The sequence below is a fragment of the Athene noctua genome, chromosome 6 (assembly GCF_965140245.1).
Source record: "Athene noctua chromosome 6, bAthNoc1.hap1.1, whole genome shotgun sequence".
NCBI classification, from domain to species: domain Eukaryota; kingdom Metazoa; phylum Chordata; class Aves; order Strigiformes; family Strigidae; genus Athene; species Athene noctua.
This window is the reverse complement of record NC_134042.1, coordinates 46,847,151-46,867,628: the sequence shown is the minus strand read 5'-3', so window position 1 is coordinate 46,867,628 and position 20,478 is coordinate 46,847,151. Positions and strand designations below refer to the sequence as shown.

General features: G+C 42.7%; 1 protein-coding gene across 3 annotated transcripts; it reads left to right on the top strand.

Annotated features, from left to right (window-relative positions):
* The first annotated feature begins 9,247 nt into the window (after window positions 1-9,247).
* Window positions 9,248-19,920, top strand: CLBA1 (clathrin binding box of aftiphilin containing 1). 3 transcript variants are annotated; one of them, XM_074909338.1, is made up of 7 exons: window positions 9,248-9,272; window positions 9,961-10,120; window positions 10,433-11,093; window positions 14,533-14,681; window positions 16,193-16,322; window positions 17,596-17,709; window positions 19,136-19,920. In XM_074909338.1, exons 3-7 carry the CDS (start codon window positions 10,635-10,637, stop codon window positions 19,301-19,303), a joined length of 1,020 nt encoding a protein of 339 aa, XP_074765439.1. In that variant the 5' UTR covers window positions 9,248-9,272; window positions 9,961-10,120; window positions 10,433-10,634; the 3' UTR covers window positions 19,304-19,920. The 3 variants fall into 3 exon arrangements, with proteins under 3 accessions (XP_074765439.1, XP_074765438.1, XP_074765440.1); XM_074909337.1 differs by having other exon boundaries at window positions 9,256-9,464; XM_074909339.1 differs by lacking the exon at window positions 9,961-10,120 and having other exon boundaries at window positions 9,256-9,464.
* Window positions 19,921-20,478: the final 558 nt, after the last annotated feature.

The window sequence follows — 20,478 nt, the reverse complement described above, 5'->3', positions numbered from 1 at the left end:
CTGTATTCAGAATATTTTTGTCAACCAGCCTTTCCATATAAATTAATTTAATTATAGAAAGCCTGGTGTCATTATTTCAAAAGAGAGGATGCAACCTTTTTTCCAATTATACCTAATAAACCAATCTCACTGGCTGCAGGGAGAACAACATCCAGGTGTTAGCTATAAGCTCAAAAATCTAAAGTTTTCAAACCACCTTATTCTGCAAGGTTCTACTCCTAAACAGCGCATAAAGCATCAGTAGCTTACAAGTAGAGAGCACCTGGTGAGCAGACAGACAAGCTAGTAGATGGTTAAGTATTTTATAAAATTTAATAGCTCGGCAAATTTAATTTTAAAGAGAGATTTAGTTAAAGAAATGCCTTTCCTTGACATGTTCATATCCATATAACTCATGTTTTTCCCTGATACATTCATACCCATATAATTCATGTCCACATTCACACTAATAATAAATTAGTGACCTTTTATAAAATATTAAAAAATGGAAAATTAATATAAAGTGTGACCAAACTTCTCAACAAGAACTTTTTAAAAATATAAACTATTGGCTTGTCTGTGCATGTAAAGCTTCTCTTTTGCTGTGTTATTAATTTACATAAACTGCATACTTTGATGTTGTCTGAATTGAATAGCCTTTTACTGTGTTTCCTTTAATGTAAAATGTGTGGCGTAATTCTCATTGCTAATTGCAACCTTATGATAATATTCTGCAGAATCCTGCTAACCTCATTTACAACAGCATAAGAAGCCTAGGCCAGCTGCTAATAGATGCATGCTAAGCTTTTTTCTGTTTTTTTTTTTTACCATAAATAGAAGTGAACACAATCTAAATCTTAAAATGCAAGTCCTTGGGCATTTGGGAAGAGTTTGGATCTCGACTCAAACTTTGAATTTCCAGGCCAGACCCAGCTGCCGCAGCAGAGGTTCCCTGCTTTTACGGCTGATTTGTTTTGCTCTCAGAAATGTGACCTCAAGCGATGGAGCAATATAAACCATTAAATAAAACACATGCTGCCCTCTTCCAGCTTTAGCTGTGATAGCGTCGTTAGCACGGGAAGGATTGGTTGTGTACTCTCGCCTGCCCTCTCTTGATTTTTTTCTGTAAATTGTCCAGCCTTATGTTTATGGTGTTAGACCCACGGAGCTGGAGAGCAGCCTCCTTTCCACATCCAGCTTAAACCCTTGTGGGTTTAAACAGTTTTCTCGTTTCAAAACCAGTTACATTGTGATCCATGTAGCTGTGTTTAGTTTACCACTTGCAATACAGACACAATGAGGTTAAAGCCTGCCTTATTAACTGCACGCTGCAAAGAGCATCTGGGAATATGGCTCAAGGAGATGGTTGAATAAGGCTTAAATGCAGTCCATATGCCATATGCACACTTCTGAAGCATTTGTCAGAGCATGGTACACACTGTATTTTTGGCTGTGGTGGGAAGGGAGAGACAAGCCGAGAGGGCACGTAGGATGCTCTCAGCAAATGTGGGAGAGAAGGGTTTGCTCCTGCAGAGCCTCCAGCAGACAGCCTGCCCAGCCACTTTGGGCTCACCCACAGCCCAACGTGATCGAGTTACTGCAGCTTCACCATCTGTCCCCCATGCCGCCGTAACACCTTGGACACATATTGTCAGCTCACCTGGCTGTGGGACACACGTGTCTTAAAGCTGAGTGAGAGGTCCAAGGTGGCATGTTCCCACCTCCCAGGGGCAAGAGCAGGCACAGCAAGGGTTTGAAAATTCAGCTGGCAGTTTACTTCAGCTTCAGAAATTGTCACCTGTTTTATTTGATAGCTAAGCCTTTGTCTGTTGTCTGTACCACAGTCATACTGTTTTACCCGAGTGGTGGCACCGTCTGGCAGGAAAGGCAGATGACTGCCCTACACACATACGCAAAACTCACTCAAATTCTGTCTTTTTGCCATTTAATTCCACGTTTTTTATTTTCACAGAATCACAGAATCGCCTAGGTTGGAAAACACCTTGAAGCTCCTCCAGTCCAACCATGAACCTCACTCACCCTGACTGTTCCCAACTCCACCAGATCCTTAAAGCACTAAATCACCCGACTCTTCAACCGCCCCAGGGATGGGGACTCCCCCCTGCCCTGGGCAGCCCATTCCAATGCCCAACAGCCCCTTCTGCACAGAAATCCTTCCTCAGAGCCAGCCTGACCCTGCCCTGGGCAGCTTGAGGCCATTCCCTCGGGGCCTGGCGCTGGCTCCTTGGCTCCAGAGACTCATCCCCCCTCTCTGCCCCCTCCTGGCAGGGAGTTGCAGAGGGCCAGGAGGTCTCCCCTCAGCCTCCTCTTCTCCAGACTGAACCCCCCCAGTTCCCCCAGCCGCTCCCCAGCAGACCTGTGCTTCAGACCCTGCACCAGCTCCGTTGCCCTTCTCTGGACACGCTCGAGTCATTCAATGGCCTTTTTGGGGTGAGGAGCCCAAAACTGAACACAGGAATCGAGGGGCGGCCTCACCAGTGCCGAGTACAGGGGTCAGATCCCTTCCCTGTCCCTGCTGGCCACGCTATTGCTGACACAAGCCAGGATGCCATTGGCCTTCTTGGCCACCTGGGCACACTGCTGGCTCCTGTTCATCCGGCTGTCAATAAACACCCCCAGGTCCCTCTCTGATTTTTTTTTTTCCTGCAAGGATGGCATGTATTTTTCATTCATATGGTAGTGTTATACTTTAAGCAATAAAATGACATCTTTATTGATAATAAATTTCATTTCACAGGGTTTAGGACATGAAGAAATCCACCTGGGACTTGGTGTCTTCTTTTTGGGGCAGATAAACTGTCTTTAATTCTGCTTCCCACTGTGCAAGTTGGAGTGGTGAAGTTTCCCCCTGTGCAAAGTGCAGTGGTGACCACAACTCCATCTATCTTGAAGCCCTTGTGAAGCTCACTCGGAGAATGAAGAAATGAGATCCTTGTGATTAAGGAGCTACAAAGATGCTAATTATTATGATTCAGTGTTCTTTCGAAGGCTGCTTGAAATAGGGACTTGAGTTTTTAAAAATATTTTTATGCTAATGTTTTATTTGATTTTATTTTTCCTAGAGATTTGTTAAGTGTCAAGTGCTATGACTTAAAGTTGAAGCACAACGCTTCTAATGGAGGGTCTGACCTTTCAACAACCTCACTGAACAGCACTGACGAAATTTCCAGGCAAGCTAATTAATACACTGGTACAGCACCAGTCGGGTGTACCTCTAGCAGTTTAACTCTCAGCCAAGAGGATTAAATCCTCTTACCCTCCCCACACCCACATCTCACTAACAATAATGGATTTGGGACCTAATCAGGCATTAAAGCAGAGGATTAGTGAGCTGCAAACTGCAGCGATCGCGAGTCAGTTTACAGTGCATGCAGGGGACTGGCAAAAACGACAAGGCGTGCTTTCAGTAAATTAATGTCTACGCATCCGAAAAACCCATGTGGGCAGCAGAGACTGTTGAACTTATACGAATGTTACGTATATCACGATTTTGAACGATCAGCAGAAAAAGCAACACAGGAGTTTAATGGGAAATGATGACAGAGCAAGGAGCAGGTACGGGTAGGTGACTGAAGCACGACGTACAATTCACTGTGGTACTGCACCTACTGCCATACATTTAAACAAGCACCTTTTTGAAGATGTGGGATATGTAGCATCCTTCTACAAGCTCTAGCAGGTCCAGGGAGTGCAGGGCCCGCTTTCACCTGTGTTCAGAAGGGGCACCGTAAGGAGAAGATATGCTCCTGTTTTTTCTGCTTTGACTATACTCAGGGCAGGGAGAGATTTTAGTAAAGGAAACAACAGTGAGAAGCAGAAGTTGGAGGTTTCAGAGCTCAAGAGATGTGTAACTGTCTGCCTTGAGGAGCCTTTCCTTGGCCAGGTAGATCACGAGAAGCAAGATCTTTAGATGGACACTGGCTATGCCTTCAGTAGAAAATAATTAAGTGCAATAAAACTGTCTCTCCGAGGACTGGACTGGACCATCAGTCACTGGGGGGTGCTGAACTCCCTCCTCCTCTGGCTCCTGCCACAGGCCTGCCTGCAGGCCGGGTGTGTAGCAACTCCCTCCAGAGCCACCGAGACAGTGTTGTGGGGCCCTGTCACCTCTCCAGAACCTCGTTGCTGAGTAGCCAGTCTGGAATAGCTGTCAGCCCTGCTGAATGAACGAAGCAGCTGTTCTACCATTTGTTTTACACACACATTGCAATGTTTGGTGAACGACTTTGAGGCAAAGTCATCCATACTAGGTCAGGACTGGGCAGGCAGTTCTGGCCGTTGTTGATAGTTTCACATAGCTGCTGTGTGAATTATTCCTCCTGCAGCTCACAGCCCCCCTGGAATTGCTTTTAGAGATGTGCCAGCTCTCCGGTGCAGCCTGGTGATATTTGTCACTTCCCTGCAGATCTGAGCCCAAAGCTGTAATCCCATCAGAAGCTTTGTCCCCTCTGACAAGCAACATGTATAGAAAAGTAGTACACTTACGGTGCTGGAAGGGGGAGTGTGCATACAGGGGTGCTGATGACAGCTATGGTGGGGAGGAGGTAAAAAAGGGATCTTAGAGCATGACCTCAAAGGGATCTTCTGTGGAATCCAAGAATAAGCACCCTGGATCCATGTCAAAGCATTGTCATTTCTCCAGGTTCTCCACCATGGTGTCAGAGTCCACGTGAGCAGCTGCTGCTGTGTTGCGCTCACATAGCAGGTGCACCTCTGCCATGCTCTCAGTTAAGCGTAATGGAACTTCAAGAGGATCACCTTTATTCTCCTGAAATCTGCAGACTATCGCTTGCCAGTGCTCTCATACCAAGAGCAACATTAGCAACCTTCTGCTTCTGCCAGCAAATTATTCTGCTACCCAGGAAACCTTTGTCCCTCTCACATCCCTCTCATGGAACAACAACCACTACCATTTCCATAAGGGGCCCAAGCCACAACTCCCTGAGTTTTCAGGAGGCTAAAGGCAGAAGAGAGAAGAGTTGTCAAATGAATAGTAAGAAAAAGATCTGATAAAAGAAATAAGGGGTTCAGGAAGTGGGACTGACAACAGAAGGGAAAGCAGCTGATGACAGGAAAGGATTTCAAACAAGAAGTGTCAGTGGATAACGGAGTGGTGGCAAAGAGTTGAAGGCTGGCAGATGGTGGCAAACAGGAAGGTGCCTGTGGCACTTGGCCCTTTACATATAGCAGAAGAACCATGTCAGGATCTTGTTAGAGCTCTGAACGGTTTGAGAGTTTTCTTTTGGCACATGTGCTACGTAACATGCTGGAGGATCTTAAAGTAGCGCAGCCCACATACGGATTTGGAATGTTTCCATGAAGTGCCAGAGTGGAATGGCATTTCGTTGTCTTTCTTCAGAAGACAACTAGTTTGTGGTCCTCAGAATCACCCTGAGAACCAGACTAGCCATTGAGGCAAAAGCAAGCTGAGCTTCAAAACCACATTACTAGGCGAGACAAAAGCGCTCAAGGCAGCCACTGAATCCAGGACACGTATGTCTCTTGCACATCTATCTTTTTTGAGAGGTGGATTACAGCTCCTTTATGTTCCACACCTGAGAGAAGACAAGAGAGACCTAAAGTATATTTTACACCTCCTGTCAAGGGGTGTTGCTTTGGGTAAGTCTTTCTACATTGACAGCCCATCAATGCAGGGTCCTGTGAAATGGCTTTTTGGTGGTCAGCACATAAAGCAGGAGGTCTAATACCTTTTAAACGCAGTGCACAGAGGGGATGAATTTCTTCCCCTGCTCAAGAAAACGAACAGTATTGCTGTGTGCATGAAAGAGAGACAAGGGAGAGCTGCCATCTGCTGTTGGAAAGATTCTGGTTCATTTTTTAGCCCAGGCACAGCTAGCTGCTGCAGGTGACGCCTGAATGCCGGTGACTCCCACCCCGGTGCTTTAGCACACACAGCTTTATTTTGGAAGTAAAGTTTGCCCTGAAGTGCTGCTGTTCTCATTTCTAACTCAGGAAAAAGGTGGTGGATATGACTGACCTTTCGAACCATCCATGCCAACAACTAAGCAAAGCTGGAAGGTTATGGCAAAACCCACTGTACCTCCAGGAGGGAGTTTAATGGCATAATTGACCACATTTACAAATTTAAGCCATAGCTAGGCAATGAAATCAGGCCTGATTATCTACAATGTTTTTTCAAAAAGCTGAGAACTCACTACGGAAATGAAAGAATTGCTGATATCCTGCGCTTCTAAAATCAGGATACTTACGGTGAAAAATAATATTAATTATCTGCTGAAAAGACAGCTCATTTCATGAAAAGTCATTTCGAATCAATCAAAATTATTCATTGATTTCTGAAAACATGTTTACTCTTACTTTCTAAAGGATACTTTAAGATAGTTTAGCTAAATGTAACCTGTTCTTTTTTTACAAGACATTCAAATCTTTAACATGAATTAAAGAAAATATTTCAGTCATTTAAATAGCAAGTTAATCTTGTTTAACACTTCAATTAAAAAAACCCCCAAAAACTAAACACTGAAAATTCTGCATACAAAGGTACTGCTTGTTTATATCTATTTCCAAGAAAGAAAATTAATGAAGAAGAAAGCCATCCATATCACCCTAATAATTTACAGGGGAGTCACACAATTCAATAATTCAGGACCAAATTGTTCACAAACAAATAAAAATTATTTTACAACAGCGTGGTGCTGATTTGCTCGGAAGGTAAATACTTTTCAGTTACTCTGTTGATTTTTTTTTCATCACAAGTTGTTATTTTTCCAAAGGAAAAATGAAAAAAATAATAATTCTAGAGTATCTGTACTAACCCCAAATAATTTTCCTGTAGGAATGGTGGCAGGAGCAAAACCAGCAGCTCCAGATGAGTGTTCAGTCAATTCAGTTGTTTGCACTAGTGAATTTTTGAGTAGTGAGTTCCTGCTTTAGTAGATACATAAATTTAAGTGCCTAAATATAAGCTTATAGACCATACTTGAAGGTCTTGGCACATTTATCTTTTAAATAAAGACTAGGCTATTTTTAAAAATGAAAGTGATAGTTCAAAAAGAAATTACTGATTTAATGCAGTAATCATGGGGTAAATCCCAAGACCTGGTACATGTCAGACAAAATCATAAGACATCCGTCAAACAGATTATTTTTGTCTCCAGTAGACTTCTGAGACGAAAACTCTTAATCCACCTGTGATAATACTTACAATTTAAACTAGTTAGTCCATGAGAGGGTGTAATTTAAAACAAGAATTAGGGATCTCATCAGCAGCTGTCACACTCAGCTGGGCTGAGTCAAGAGCAGTGAATTCAGACGAGGGCAGGCGAAATGCACTTTGCAGGGTGGCTGTGCCTAACGCTGACTCCTGATTTGAAAACCTGCCCAAAACACACCAGTGCAGACTTTTCTTGGGGTGATTCTATGGCTTTTCAGCTGTGTTTGCCTGAGAACGGAGGCAGCGGTAGATACATCCAGCAGATGGGGCAGCCGATTGCTTCCTCAGCAGGGACTCGGTTAGCAATTGGTTTTCCCAAGGTGGGTTACAGGGTGTGCTGGGAAGTGAAAGAAACAACGCTATTATGTGGCGAGTCCTTAATCAAGTTACTGATGTTACTCTGGGAAGAAGGCACTACAGTTTCTTCTGTTCCTACACTGAGGTTTCTAAGGTTTGTGGCATCTTCTGGTGCTCGCCAGCTCTCCCACCACTCCACCCGCACTGCTGCGAAGACAGCTTGGACATGGCGGGGCAGAGGCAGGTTTGCAGGACCCACGCACCCCTTCCCCTCCAGACGCAAACGGTGGTGTGGAGAAAAGCATCTCGGCCTTTGCGCAGTCCGCTTATAGCCTTTTCCTCTGAGAAGACAAAGGCAAAAATGTAAAGCTATGCAAAGCAATCTCAGTAGCTGAAAAAATGCTGAGCTGCCTTCAAAACCAAAAAGAGAGCTGGAACCCCTGAGGTCTCTGCAGCACCAATTTACTGCAGCGTAGGATGGTGACGCTATCCCAACAAGTGTCAGACGCTTCGGGGCTGAATCACTGTCTCGCTGAGCTGGTCAGATATCCTGAGCTGCCGGCTGGCCACCCAGGGTAAGAAACTGCTCCAACGCAGAAAGAAAACAAATTTTAAAAAACTTTCGGAGGCTTGCCAGTAAAGTTTCTTTGGCTCTGCGTCTGGGCATCGCTCCCAAGTTCAGCCTCTCGCCCTCAGATAAAGCACTGCAGCCTGGAATGGCGTCAGATGTGTGGGAGGGGAGCGCATCTATCTGTGCCTGGGCTGGAAAACATATGTACTGTACTGCCTCAAAAGGCTTTTTACTTTGGGCCTTGCTCCAGAAAACCTTTTTCCTTGCTTTTACAACTGTCCCCTGTCGCTTGGGACTGCCCAGATGTTTAACCCCGTGCCGAGGACAGGGAGGCTGAGCAGTTTTTTTCTTCGGGTCCTTCCTGCCACCAGCCCAGTGTGGGAGCAGTCAGCCTGCAGCCGCTGCTCCTCTGCTCCTCGGGGTGGGGGGACAAGAGATGCTCACCCCAGGCTGCAGTGACCCGTCTGCAGCAACCGGAGCCACAGCTTCGGGCTTTACCTGACAGGACGAGGGGATCAAGTCCTGGCCTCAGCAGAGAGGGAGGACAACTGAATACCTTGGGGGGCCAACGGAGGGAGAGAGGAAGAGGGGATGCTGAGAGGCTGTGGCTGGCCGATTCCTACCATTTTATCATCACGCTGTGTTACCGGGTGGACGGATCGTTACTTTTTTTAAGTCCGTACCTGGAGTTTTGTAATTATGTGAGAATTTTAACGCTTCTCAGATTAAAAGCAAACATGACCCACCACCATCAAACCGTGTCCTTAGCCGGCCAGGCTGCAGAAAGAAGCTGGAAAATTGTAAATGCTTTTTGTTTTCACATCAGGATTCTCAAAGGAGGCAGGCAGCTGACTTGTGGCTGGAAGGCGGGACGGGCGGCTTTAACCCAAGGGAGATGCAGGTGAAGGCCCGAGGGCCAACGCTGCAGAAGCAGGGAAGCGCTCGTCAAAACCGAGGAAGGGGAGAGAAGGCTGAGGGAGGGCTGAGGCTCCGCCGCCCCTTGCTGCTCCCCCGGGCGGGACGGAGGCGCAGGTGGAGGCCGGGCAGGCCCGGGGGGGGGCAGCGCTCCCGCCGTCGGGCCTGGGCCCTGCCCGGCCGCTCCCGCCCGCCCCGGTCGCGGGTCCCGCCCCGCCCGGTAGCGGCCCAGGCCCCGCCCGCGCACACCTAACCCCGCCCCCGGCGACCTGCCGGCCCGGGCCGCGGATGGCGGTAAGGCGGGCAGGCGGGCTCCGCGCGGGGGCCGCGGCCCTAATGGCCGCCTCCCCCCCGCGCCCGCAGCGCGGGGAGCTGAGGCCCGGCCGCGGCCCCGCCGCTCCCGGGGGCTGTGGAGTGAGGCGGCTGGCTGATCCCCCCGCCGCCGCCGCCTCCTCCCGCCGGAGCGCGGCTCCCCGCGGCGGGCAGGTACCGGCGCTCAGCCCGGGGTGCCCGGTCACCGCCGGGGGGGAGCGTGTGGGGGGGAGGCTCCTCCCCGGGTGAAGCACCGGCAGCTGCGGGTCGGGGGGGTCGGGGCCGGGCGCTCGGCCGCCGCCCGCCGGGGTTAGCCCTGCCCCGCTCCGTCCGGGGGCGGCCGGCCCCGCCGAGGCCCAGCGGGGCGGGCGGGGGTCCCGCCGTGCCCCTGGTCCCCGCCCGGCTGGTCCGGGGCCGCCTTCGAGGTGAACTTGGGGGGGGGAAACTCCCAAGGTTTGTTCTGCCCGTTAAGCACAGAAAAATCGCCAGTAGCGGCCAGTCTGAAAGGAGTGGTCTTGGTGTAGCTCCTAACCCGCCCCCCGAACCGACCTGCCAGTCGGAAAAATGCTTGAGGAGAGGGGATTAATCTGAAATGATAAACGCAGCGTTGCCTCCATAATTTACAGATGCCGAACTGAACTTGCTAAATCTGTCTTAATTGCTTAAACAGTTGGAAGCGCTGTGTCTGGCACGGGGTTAAGCAGCCGGTTCCCACGTCGCTGCAAGTCACGTTCGCCTCTTCAGTCACTGCTGGGACAGGGAAAGCCCGTGAAAACAAAAAGGGCACCGGCTGGGTACGCGTGAGGCGCATGGAATAGTTATAGAAAATAGTAAGTGTTGGATATTGTCTATAACTATTTCGTTTTGTCTCTTGTGTACTCAATTGGTACTTGGTTAATGTCCAACAGTGTCTGTGAAATGTTTTCTGAACGTTGTTCACTAATTTAATGGCTGGCTTGTGGTGTGGGCAGATAGCTAAGTGTGAATATTTAGAATCTTGCCTACAGTGATTTTCAGTTGTATAATACTGGAATGTGTTTATTTTAACCTGAGCATTCTTTCTCCTACTTTATCAGCTATCTATCTTTATTCCTACACAGCCCTTATCACAGAAGTATTTATTTATAATTCTTTCTTTGCAGGCTAATATCCTACGCAGAAAGTGAGACTGAATAACATGCACATGCTGATTACTGGAGGAGAGGCTGAAGGACATCCTGTTTTGATTTAGCAGTGTTGTTGTTCTTTGGGGTGAAATGAAGAATTTAATTCTGTTTTGGAAATATTCCGATTTCTAACACAACTGAACTTCAGTAGCCTTTTTTGCAATAGAGATTTCAGCAAATGGAAAAGATGCAGAACCTGTCACTAGTAGAAGGTCTTACTAATACAGACACAGCACACCAGATTTCTCTAAAAGACCTAGCAGTTGAAGTAGGTGGTGTGTCTCCAGATGAAAGTGACTGCAATTTGAATGAAAGGACAAATAATGAAATTATTGATCTTGAAGTAATGCAGGAAAGCCTCTCTGTGGTGAATAGCAAAGAGAGAAGTTTAGAGGGGTTTTCTGAGAGCAGTTACAGTACCTCAGAGCCCAGCAGTTCCTGGGGTGAGTTTGAAGGCTTCGAGGAGTCCTTAGACAGATCAGAGAGATTCAGTCATAATCTTGAAGTGAAGTCAACAAAAGTTTACAGAGTTGATAAGGACTTTAGCAGCGGACATTGTAGCACTTCTGCTGGTCGCTTTTGTTCTGCGCCATCTCTACACAGTGGAATACAGGAGGCTTCCAGCTCTCTAAATGAGGTATGTGGTAATAGTAAACCAAAGACCAGAAATGTTTGTGTTACTGCTTCCTACATCTCAAGATTTGTATCTGAACGTCTTCTCTATAGAGGGTAATGTTGTACAGGGAGAGAAGCTGTCAAGCTACTTTGCAGCTAACTCAAGTGGAACAAAAGCAACTTCTTTACAGTGTTTGACAAATACTTAAGTTATCCTGCTGGAGAGCTTTAAAGAACCTAATGCTCTACTTTGCTTCTAGAGACTAGGAATAAGTAAGCAAGTGAAACTGTGAACCTTGCCCTGAAGCACACGCAATTTAAAAGCTAGAGCAGAATGAGCATAGGAAACAAAAAATCCTGAAGGTGGGTAACAAAACTAGGGTGGACAAAAATTCTGAGTTGCTTGCAAGCTTATTGAAGTATACCAATATTACACTGAGTTAGAAATTGGCAAACCCAATAACTTTTGTTTTACTAATATACTGCCTGAATAATACAACAGTCTTTTTGGAATTTTAGCCTGATTGTGGGTGGAAGTTAACGACACAAAAAGATTAATAGAAACAATTTAATATCATTTGCTTTTTAGCATAGGATGTTTCATTTTCTAATACAATGTTATAACTAATAATCCGAATAAATAATGTGTCATCAGCACAAAAAGAGGTTCAGGTCGAAGGGTTATACCTTGTTGCAATTCATGTGTTTCTATGTTTACCAAACATGCATCACCAAAGCAAAGCAAAGTAACAAAAAGAAAATAAGAATGTACTAATAGCAAACAAATCACCCTCATCCTTACTACTTTTATCCTAAATTAAAACAATTGAAAAAAGAGACCAATCAACTAAAGACTTCCACGAGGTTAATCAGTGGCGCTAATAGCTTACTGCTTGTAGTCTGTTAGTTAAGTTTTAGTATGCGTAGGGAACTGAGGGTTTTCTGGAGACAGACTTTCTTGCCCTTGCCTGGGAACTTCACCTGTTGCAGAGGTGCTACTAGGCAAAGGACAAAGATGCATGTGGGATAAGATGTCCAGATAGAGTGGAGATCACAGGGTATTTGGTTATTGGTATGCATAAACAGAGAATTTAAATTGTTCATAATGCTAGAAATCGGGGACAAAAGTCTTATGTTCAAAAAAAAGAGTATATAATGACTAGAGCCGAAATAGAATATAGCAGATTGTTTGGTTTCTTTCCAAGAGCAGTAGATCTTAGTCTTACTGAAGTCTTTTCTTTATGTTTGCATTTATTAAAGGCAAATGTCCAGTATGAGCTAAATAAGTTAACCATGCCTAGAGTTTCAAGTATTTACTTATCTCAGGGTAGAGAAACAGCTGCAGAGCTGTTGGAGATGTCTTTGGGTGTAGAATATACATGTAGCTTTTCATCCCTGTGCTTTTTATATTGTTTGGCCAAGATAATAAACTCTTCAGGTTGGGGCTCTGTCTTCTGTATGGTCAATAGAAAAAAGTCCAGGTAGGTTGGAAGGGACCTCTAAAGATCATCTGAGGTCAGAGGTTTGACCTTCAATATCTAATGCTTTGGTTAATTAGAAGATGTCAATCTGGAGCAGAATCACATATTTTAAGATTAAAACAATCAGTAATTTCCTTGCAGCAGCTGGATATTTTGCCTACATGCTTGAATAACTTAAAGGATTTTTTAAGGATATTTCCAAATACTGGCCTTTGTGAGAGTAACTAGTGCACTTAAGCATAGAGTATTCTGATATAACAGGATATAGAGGATTTAGTCAAAAAGCATTGATGTGAATTGTGCATTTGTGTTTCTGGAATTAGTACAAAGCCACAAGGTCAAGGGAAATTTAAGCAAATTTTGTTTTAGAAATGCCTACTGAAGCAGACAGTAATAAAGATAATTTTAAAAAAACCTTGCATTTTCATCTGGGTTGTCTGAACTGTAAGCCAGTGACTTGTATGCATGTTGGAGTAATGTCACAAGGCTCCAAGGAGATACTACAAATGAGGCAGACCCGTGTTTCCCTCTGCTCACATTTCTGTGCCTGTAATTTCCCCCCCCCACCCCAGCGCCAAGAGCAGCTGCCTGACTTTTCCTTGGCTCCTGTCCCATTTAGGTTTTGGTACCTGCTTGGAAATTATTTTTTTTTCCTTGACTATGATTCTCCATGTATGCTTCAGCAAGTGTGCTTTCATAAAATTATGCTTCTCGGGCATCTTTCTCCTCCATACAGTATCCACGTTGCAAGTTAAGTCTACTGAAATAATTTACAAATTGATTTAAGTATTATGACACTTTGGGCAAGATTCAAAAGATTTTTCCCAGGAGTCTCTGAATGTCCCAGCAGTCGCCCTTCAGGACAGGCAGTTTAAAAGGACTTCAGGAGGGAGCAGCGTGGGGCACAAATTCTATTTCTAGAAACATGCTCAGAAGTACAGAAGCCCTCTACCAGCTCTGTTGATTTTGCCCACTCATCATTAGATTAAATCTGTACTCTCAGTATTCACTGCACTTGTTGGAGTTCAGTATGATGAAACTATGGAAGTATCTCCATTTATTTCAGCTGTTTGAATTACAATTAAATGAAGCTGTCAAAATATGGAGTGTCCATACTTAATGTTTTTCAGATTAAATTGTTGATTGCTAGGCAAAGAAAACAAACTGCCTAGTTACATTCTCTAGTTTTCACACAGCATTGCTGCTCCTGGATTGCAGTCCTTCTGCAGGGTGTTGAAGTCAGTTAATTTGATTTGATTTAGAAAATTGCAGTAATTCCTTCTTTGCTGGAATGAAAGGACAAAGCTTTGGGTTACGAAATCCCTTTAGGTTACGATGTAAACTATGCACTTTTTTCCTTGTATATGTATTTCTTAGTCTTCAGATAACCCTGTTACTTCCAGTAGGCCTGTTTGGGTCACTCCTGTGGTTATGTTCGTCCTCCAAACTTCCTTGTTACTGCTAGAGGAGGAAGTAATATGTAAATCTGGCTCTGATTTTTAACATAGGCTGGAAAAAGTTTGGTGCAAGGAGATAGAGACATAGTCACCCCGGCTTTTATGCAGACTTACACAGTGCAAGTATTGATTGCTAACTGTAGCATTTGGCTGAATTAGCTGTGCTTGAACACAAAGTTAGCAAAACAAGCTTTTGAGTGGATGTGTACATGAGTTTTGACCTGAACTGAATTAGCTGAGCAGGAGTCTTGAGTGCTAATAGGCAAACCAGTCTAACTTAGTAGCTGGGGAGCTAGAGACTAATCAGAAACTCTTGTACTCTTGCTTCTCGTCCTCTAATTCTAAGTAAATACTCAAAACACTGAACTATGGGCTTAGTCCCTCTGTGCCATTAATATTAACACAAATTTTAAAAACAATCAATAATACAGTCTCTAGAAACATTGTAGTCTTTGTACTAGGTCCTTCATGGGGACCTGGGGATGGCCTGTGTAACGTGTAATAAAACTCTGTTTTTTTCTAGGCAAACCGCAGCTATGAGGATATATTTAAGTTGGGCTTTCCAGAAGTCTTTGTATCACAGTCCAGAGAGAGCGTAAGAAGCTTGGATCAAGTACTTGATACAAATAATGAAGATGTTGGGATTCCTGAATTTAAGAAGAATCAACTTTGGTAATGAGTTTACATTTTTTTTTAAACTGTTGATCTAAAAGTTCCTCAGCAGTTAATGACACCGTTTATTTCATAATTTAAAAATCAGTGGTACTTGCAGTTAAACTTAAAAATGTTGTTAATCACTGTGCTCTTCAGCATATAGATTTTACTAATTTTGTATTGTGTTGTTAAAGGAAATGGACTGTGGTTTAGCCATTGGAAAACAAGGAAGAGAATATATCAAAATTACGAATTCCTGCTCAGGGTTTTTCCTGCTGTTGATGTGCTTTCTTATGACTAAGCCTCTGGAATGCCAGAACACCCAACAGGCAGCCTGCTCTTCCTGTTTGTTTGTCCTCTCTTTACAACACATCCAACTTATTTCTCCATCATCTGAGGCAGGAGGAGCATTGCTGCTGCTGCTTCTACTGACAACCCACTTTCTTATTTTTTTTCCTCCCTCCGTTTTCCCAGGTGGAACTACTTCTCATGTTTAACCAGATATGCTTCAGAATCTGTGGTGCATCTGGCTTCTTTCCTGGGGTTATGTTAAGAGCAATTAGTATCACTAACTTAGCTTTCTCTTTAGACAGCTGGAATGCTTTTAGATTTGTTATGTGGTTTTGAAGGATCAGCAGCTTCTGAGCAGTATTGTAGTTACCGAAAAGTATTGTAGTTATTTTTGCATATATCTGAGGCTTTGTTTCTAGAAAGCTGGGTCAGACCATGCTTTAGAAATGTCATAAGAATCACAAGAAATGTAGTTAAAACATTTAATGCAGGCATCCTTTCATCAGGCTCCTTACAAGTGCATTATATTTTGATCAGCCTCAGACTTGTGGAGAACTGTGATTTATATATAAAAGGGACTGCAATATTATAGCAGAGTACCAACTACAGACAAAAAAACCCTAAACTGCTGTGGTGAATAACTAAAATCAATGATAATTGCATCCTGTACCAAGCAAAAAGCAACTGGATTTATATAGGATGAATACAATGTAAGAACCCAAAGTGCTGCGTAGAGGGAACTCTTTAATTCTCACTGTTTCAGTAGCGTGTGCCTTGGACTTGCTATGTAGTATGTATGTGTACAGAGCAGATGCAGGTCACCCACCTGAGCAGCAGGCTGCTGCAGTGGAGAAGCATGGCTGATAGGAAGGAGAAAGGTTTGAGAGACAGAAAATGCAAAGTGCAGAATTAATAGTGCTGAACTCTACCCATATTTCACAGAAGCAATTGAATAGTGCAAGCTGTTGGCATATAACAATCTCTGAAATATGCTTCTAACGCACTTCTTATCTGAGAAGCTCAAACATACAGTTCTGTTGACGTACTGTTTCCATTGTCTTGCCAGATTATTAGTACATTGGGTTGATAGTTTGAATGAATGTAGAAAGAGTTTTAAGATAAGTTGCTTTTTAGATCAAGGGAGGCTACTACATGAGTGTATGTAGTGACAATAAGTTATAGATGTTCACCGGAGACTTTGTACACCTTCTAACCTCAAATTATGTTTTCTTTCCTAGCATTGATTCTGGAAACATATGGAGAACACTTAGAGACTTTGATAATACCCCCAGTTTAAGACATCACTGGAGTAAATCTCATTGCCAAGAAAACCTCTTGAGTGCTCTTGGAATAGATGCAAATCAGAAGGTAATTGAACAACGGTTTGCTGGTATGCCAGCATAAACACTTGGTCACCAATCTGATTTTCTGTAAGCTACGTGTGCAGATGTATGAGGAACTAGGTCTGGGTGAGTCAGAAGGTTTTTTTTTTAGAGAGAGCCTTTAAAAATGATAAGTCTAGTGTTTTTTCATCGTTATGTGTAAGTAACTGCGAAATTGTGCAGGATTAAATTTTGATTGTCTTTACATTAAAGTCTCCACTCTGTAGTGCCCTGTTGTTAGGTGGTTCGTTCAGCTCCCGTATAAATGTGGAATTAGCTTTCAGATGTGTGTGCAGTAAGATGATTTTCTTTTTTGCTATGAGTATGAGAAAATTGTTAGCCTCTAATATCTTTCCATTAAGTGAAAATCAGATTTGAATCAGAGAGGCTGTTAAAGTAATTACTGGATGTTTTTACTGTATAGGAACTGAAAGTGTGTTCCGCTTCTCTTTTCCTCAGATTATTTGGTCTGTTTTTGCAAGGCTTGAGGGAGAGTATGTTTTAAATCGAATTGAGACCAAACCAACAGTATTGAAAGATCTCAGATGTCTCTGTTTAATCTCTTGTTTTGAGAAGATAAAGGTATCAGAGGTCATTTAGTATTCAACCTGGTTATTTAGTTAGGATGAATGAGTCACATGTGGTTTTCAGAAGTAACTGTTTCAATTGATAATTTGATTGCTTAAGTATGGTGGGGGGGTACAGTGTTCAATTTTGATTTTATGGACATATTTCACCTTTCATGCAAGTTTATATACAAACAGAACAACAGTGTTGAAGGCATAGGACCTGTTCTGCAGTTGAAAGTCACTTTTACAGAACTGACACTTAACAGGAGAGAATGGGAGACATTTCTCCAAAATAGCTGAACTCTTCTTCTGTTCCTTTCTTGTCCATAGATACACTGGCATTAAATCAGTGCCCAGGCAGCTTAAAGTTATGTCATCACATCTTTCTGTTACTGGAAAACTTCATTGTTTTTAACAATACTGATGAAAATGTATTTCTTAGCTATTTTCTGGTGTAGGTTAAGGCTAATTTTAATTGGAAATGGCTTTTTAAATTAATATAAGTCACAGTTAGATTCATGCATGTAGAACTTGTTTTGGCATAAACCTGTTTTAATGCAAGGGACACACATGGTAAATCAGGAAGTGAAATTTAGTGGATATTGTTATTTGAGGGAAACTTCTCTTTAGGTTACATACTTTGAGATCAGATAGAAATTAGTAAAGAAAATGTAAATTATGTTTTATTAGGACTTTTTGGAGAGCCAGGATGATGTTTTTGAGGAATCAAATGTTAAAGATAATGAGGACTTTGGATTTGATGGATTCAGTATTAATGACTGCAAAGCACTGATCCAGACTAAGGTAAGAATTGTTCTGAAAGTAAACACTTCAAAGAACCACGGAGTATATTCTACATGTTCTTCTGTGCTGTAGCCGGCTGTTCCAGCATGTCTCCTAACGTAACTGGAGGTGGAGTTGTTCTTTTCCTCTTTGAAACCTATCTGACGGCTTTAGAAAAGGTACAGTATAATGTACCAAATGCAAAGCAACATAACTGGGGGATACTGAAATACAAGGTTGTTCATTACATAGGCTGGATTTTAGGCCAAATTACTTATTGGTTGAGAGAGTGCAGTGATATATAAAATGTAGTCAGGATGCTCTGATGATGGAGGAAGATTAGCGTGTCTATAGAAGGATCAGCACATCCATCACTGATGATTGTAACTCACTCCTAAAATACGTGGTAAGGGAAAGACCAGATGCAAAGCTGGTAGAGAAGAAACTGCATTCAAACTTGTATTTCAGATATTTAGAATGATTCAGATTTGCGCTGTTCACTCGAGGAGAAAATAGGCCACTTAAGGTGGAAGGCAGAATTGATGTTAAAATTACAAGGATTTGGGAACATCACTGGTTTTAGGCTCTGTTACAAAATATACAGATAAATACTTTGTTGTTAGTGTGCTTATATCTTTGGTCAAATGGGCCTTAATAAGCTCTGTTTGTTTCTTGCTAAAGCAGTGGAAGTTGGAAGGAAAATTCCTCATTGCTTTTAAAAAAAAAATAAAATAAATCAGTTGTGTTCTGTTTTTAATAAAGTATTTTGGATGAATATTCTTAACCCAAGGTCCTCTTCTCAGTGAAGAATAAACTTTGAGCAACTGTTGTTGCTGTGGAGATGCATAGTTTGAGGAATGCTTTCATTGCTCTGTTTTAGTCTTTTTACTGCATTGGACGATGAAGATGTATAATCATTCCGGGAACCTTGTGCTTAAGATATGTTAGGCTGGAGAATTCAGAAAGAAAACCCAGAGAGACTGTCCAGCTTGCTGCTTCATAATTCAGTTCTGCTTTTGTCAGTGGGTACATGGGGGTGGGATCACAGTAGCTGACACGTACTTGGAAATGTGTAAAATACAGAGACAGGGTTTAGGCAAAGTAATGGTTCAAGGCAGATAGAGTAAAAGTAAAAAGAATCATAATACAAAGTTAAGGTAAATGGGCAGTGTTTTTCTGGAGTAGACTCTGAAGGGGAAAAACAAGCTCTGCAGCTTGATGTCTCAAAGTAAAGCTCATTAGGAAATGTATGTTGGCATTTCTAATTTTAAGTAAGTTAAATCATATAGTGGGATGTTTTCCATTTATCTTCCCAGTTATGTCCTTTTTTCTTCTTATGATAATTTAATTTTTAAGAAAACTGTATATTTTATCTAATTTTTATACAAAGTGATTAATTTTTTTTTCATCCTACAGCAAGTTAACTTGTTTTTTTTTTTTCACTCAGCTTTCTGTATCACCGGATTCTGGACATGGTCATCTTTTCACCTGTAACCTCTTTTTGAAAACCACATCACCAAATGGAAACATGCAATACATAACAATCCCAAGGAAGAAGCACATTTTTGCTGCACACAACCTAAAAATGAAATTTTTCAGTAGTGATATATGTTGAATGAAATGCACTTTTTATTTTTTTTTTTTTTTTTTTTCTTTTTTGAACTGACTGCAGTTTACCTTCATTTTGTTACTGGCTTGGTACTATAGACTACATAATGTTCTTTAGGAAAGTGACATATTGCTATGTCAGGTACCTAAAGCCATGCTACTAGAAGATATTTATCCTAATTAGTTTTGAAGTCAAAGGTATAATTTTGTCCTGCTAAGTTCTGCTGCAGGGTCTCTTACAGTAAATCCAGCTGCAGTTGCACCTTAAAGATACTCTGGTGGACTACTCTCCTGAACTACTGACCTTTCAGGCCTTTAATGCCTCTTTGTTCAAAAACCTTGTTCCCCTGCCAAAATCTAAACACACCTCAGGTGTGTTGTAAACTGTGCCTTGTCACCATCTCTCCCCATATTTGGTCCAGTTTGGATCAGCTGAGATCTGTTACTTTGCCACTGCTGAACATGAGAGGAGCCTTCTGCACCTGGTGGCTTTCACTGCAGTTTAGGAAAATAAAACTCTCTTAACTTCTGACAAAGCCTACTGCGGTGGCAGGGGTAGTGTCAGTGAAATGTTTTGTTCTGGCATTAGTTTCTAACTGAAATAAATCACCTCTCTGAAGCTGATTTTAACAGGACTTCTTGGATTCATTCAAGCTACCAAACACTTGTACCACACACAACCGTGCTTGTTAAGGATTAACAGGGGTGTAGTTCAGGACTTACACAATGCTATAAATTGCTGCCCTCTTAAAATTTTATAGTAACTATTGACTATGTTGCCCTTCTTCCTGCATGCTTGAGTGCCAGAGGGGATGCACTTCACTATCATTCACATAATCCATGGTGCTTCCTTGCCAACTGCAACAGCTTCGTTTATTCATTGGTAATAACTTTCATGCAAGTTACTAAACCATTTACTGCTTTAGCCATTCTGAATATGAGAATTTTATATGGCTTTTTATTTTAAAGAGTTTCTAAGCACTGCAACTGATATTTTATGTGTTAAAAGCAGGGAAAAAACTTGGGCTATTCCAAAACTACATCAGTTATTTAATGATGTGCCTTTTCAGTTCTTAGAACTAAGAATACTAAAAAGCACTGGCAGACTCCAACCCTTAATCTAGTAAACTGTTCAGCAGTGAAATTACAGTTACAATGATTTATAACTTCAGCAGGGTTTAT

Excerpts from the sequence above, each read along its gene's own strand:
- CLBA1 (XM_074909338.1), top strand. The coding sequence starts at position 10,635 with ATGGAAAAGATGCAGAACCTGTCACTAGTAGAAGGTCTTACTAATACA. Across the intron at positions 11,094-14,532 it reads CTTCCAGCTCTCTAAATGAG|GCAAACCGCAGCTATGAGGA; the intron begins GTATGTGGTAAT and ends GTTTTTTTCTAG. Across the intron at positions 14,682-16,192 it reads TTTAAGAAGAATCAACTTTG|CATTGATTCTGGAAACATAT; the intron begins GTAATGAGTTTA and ends TTTCTTTCCTAG.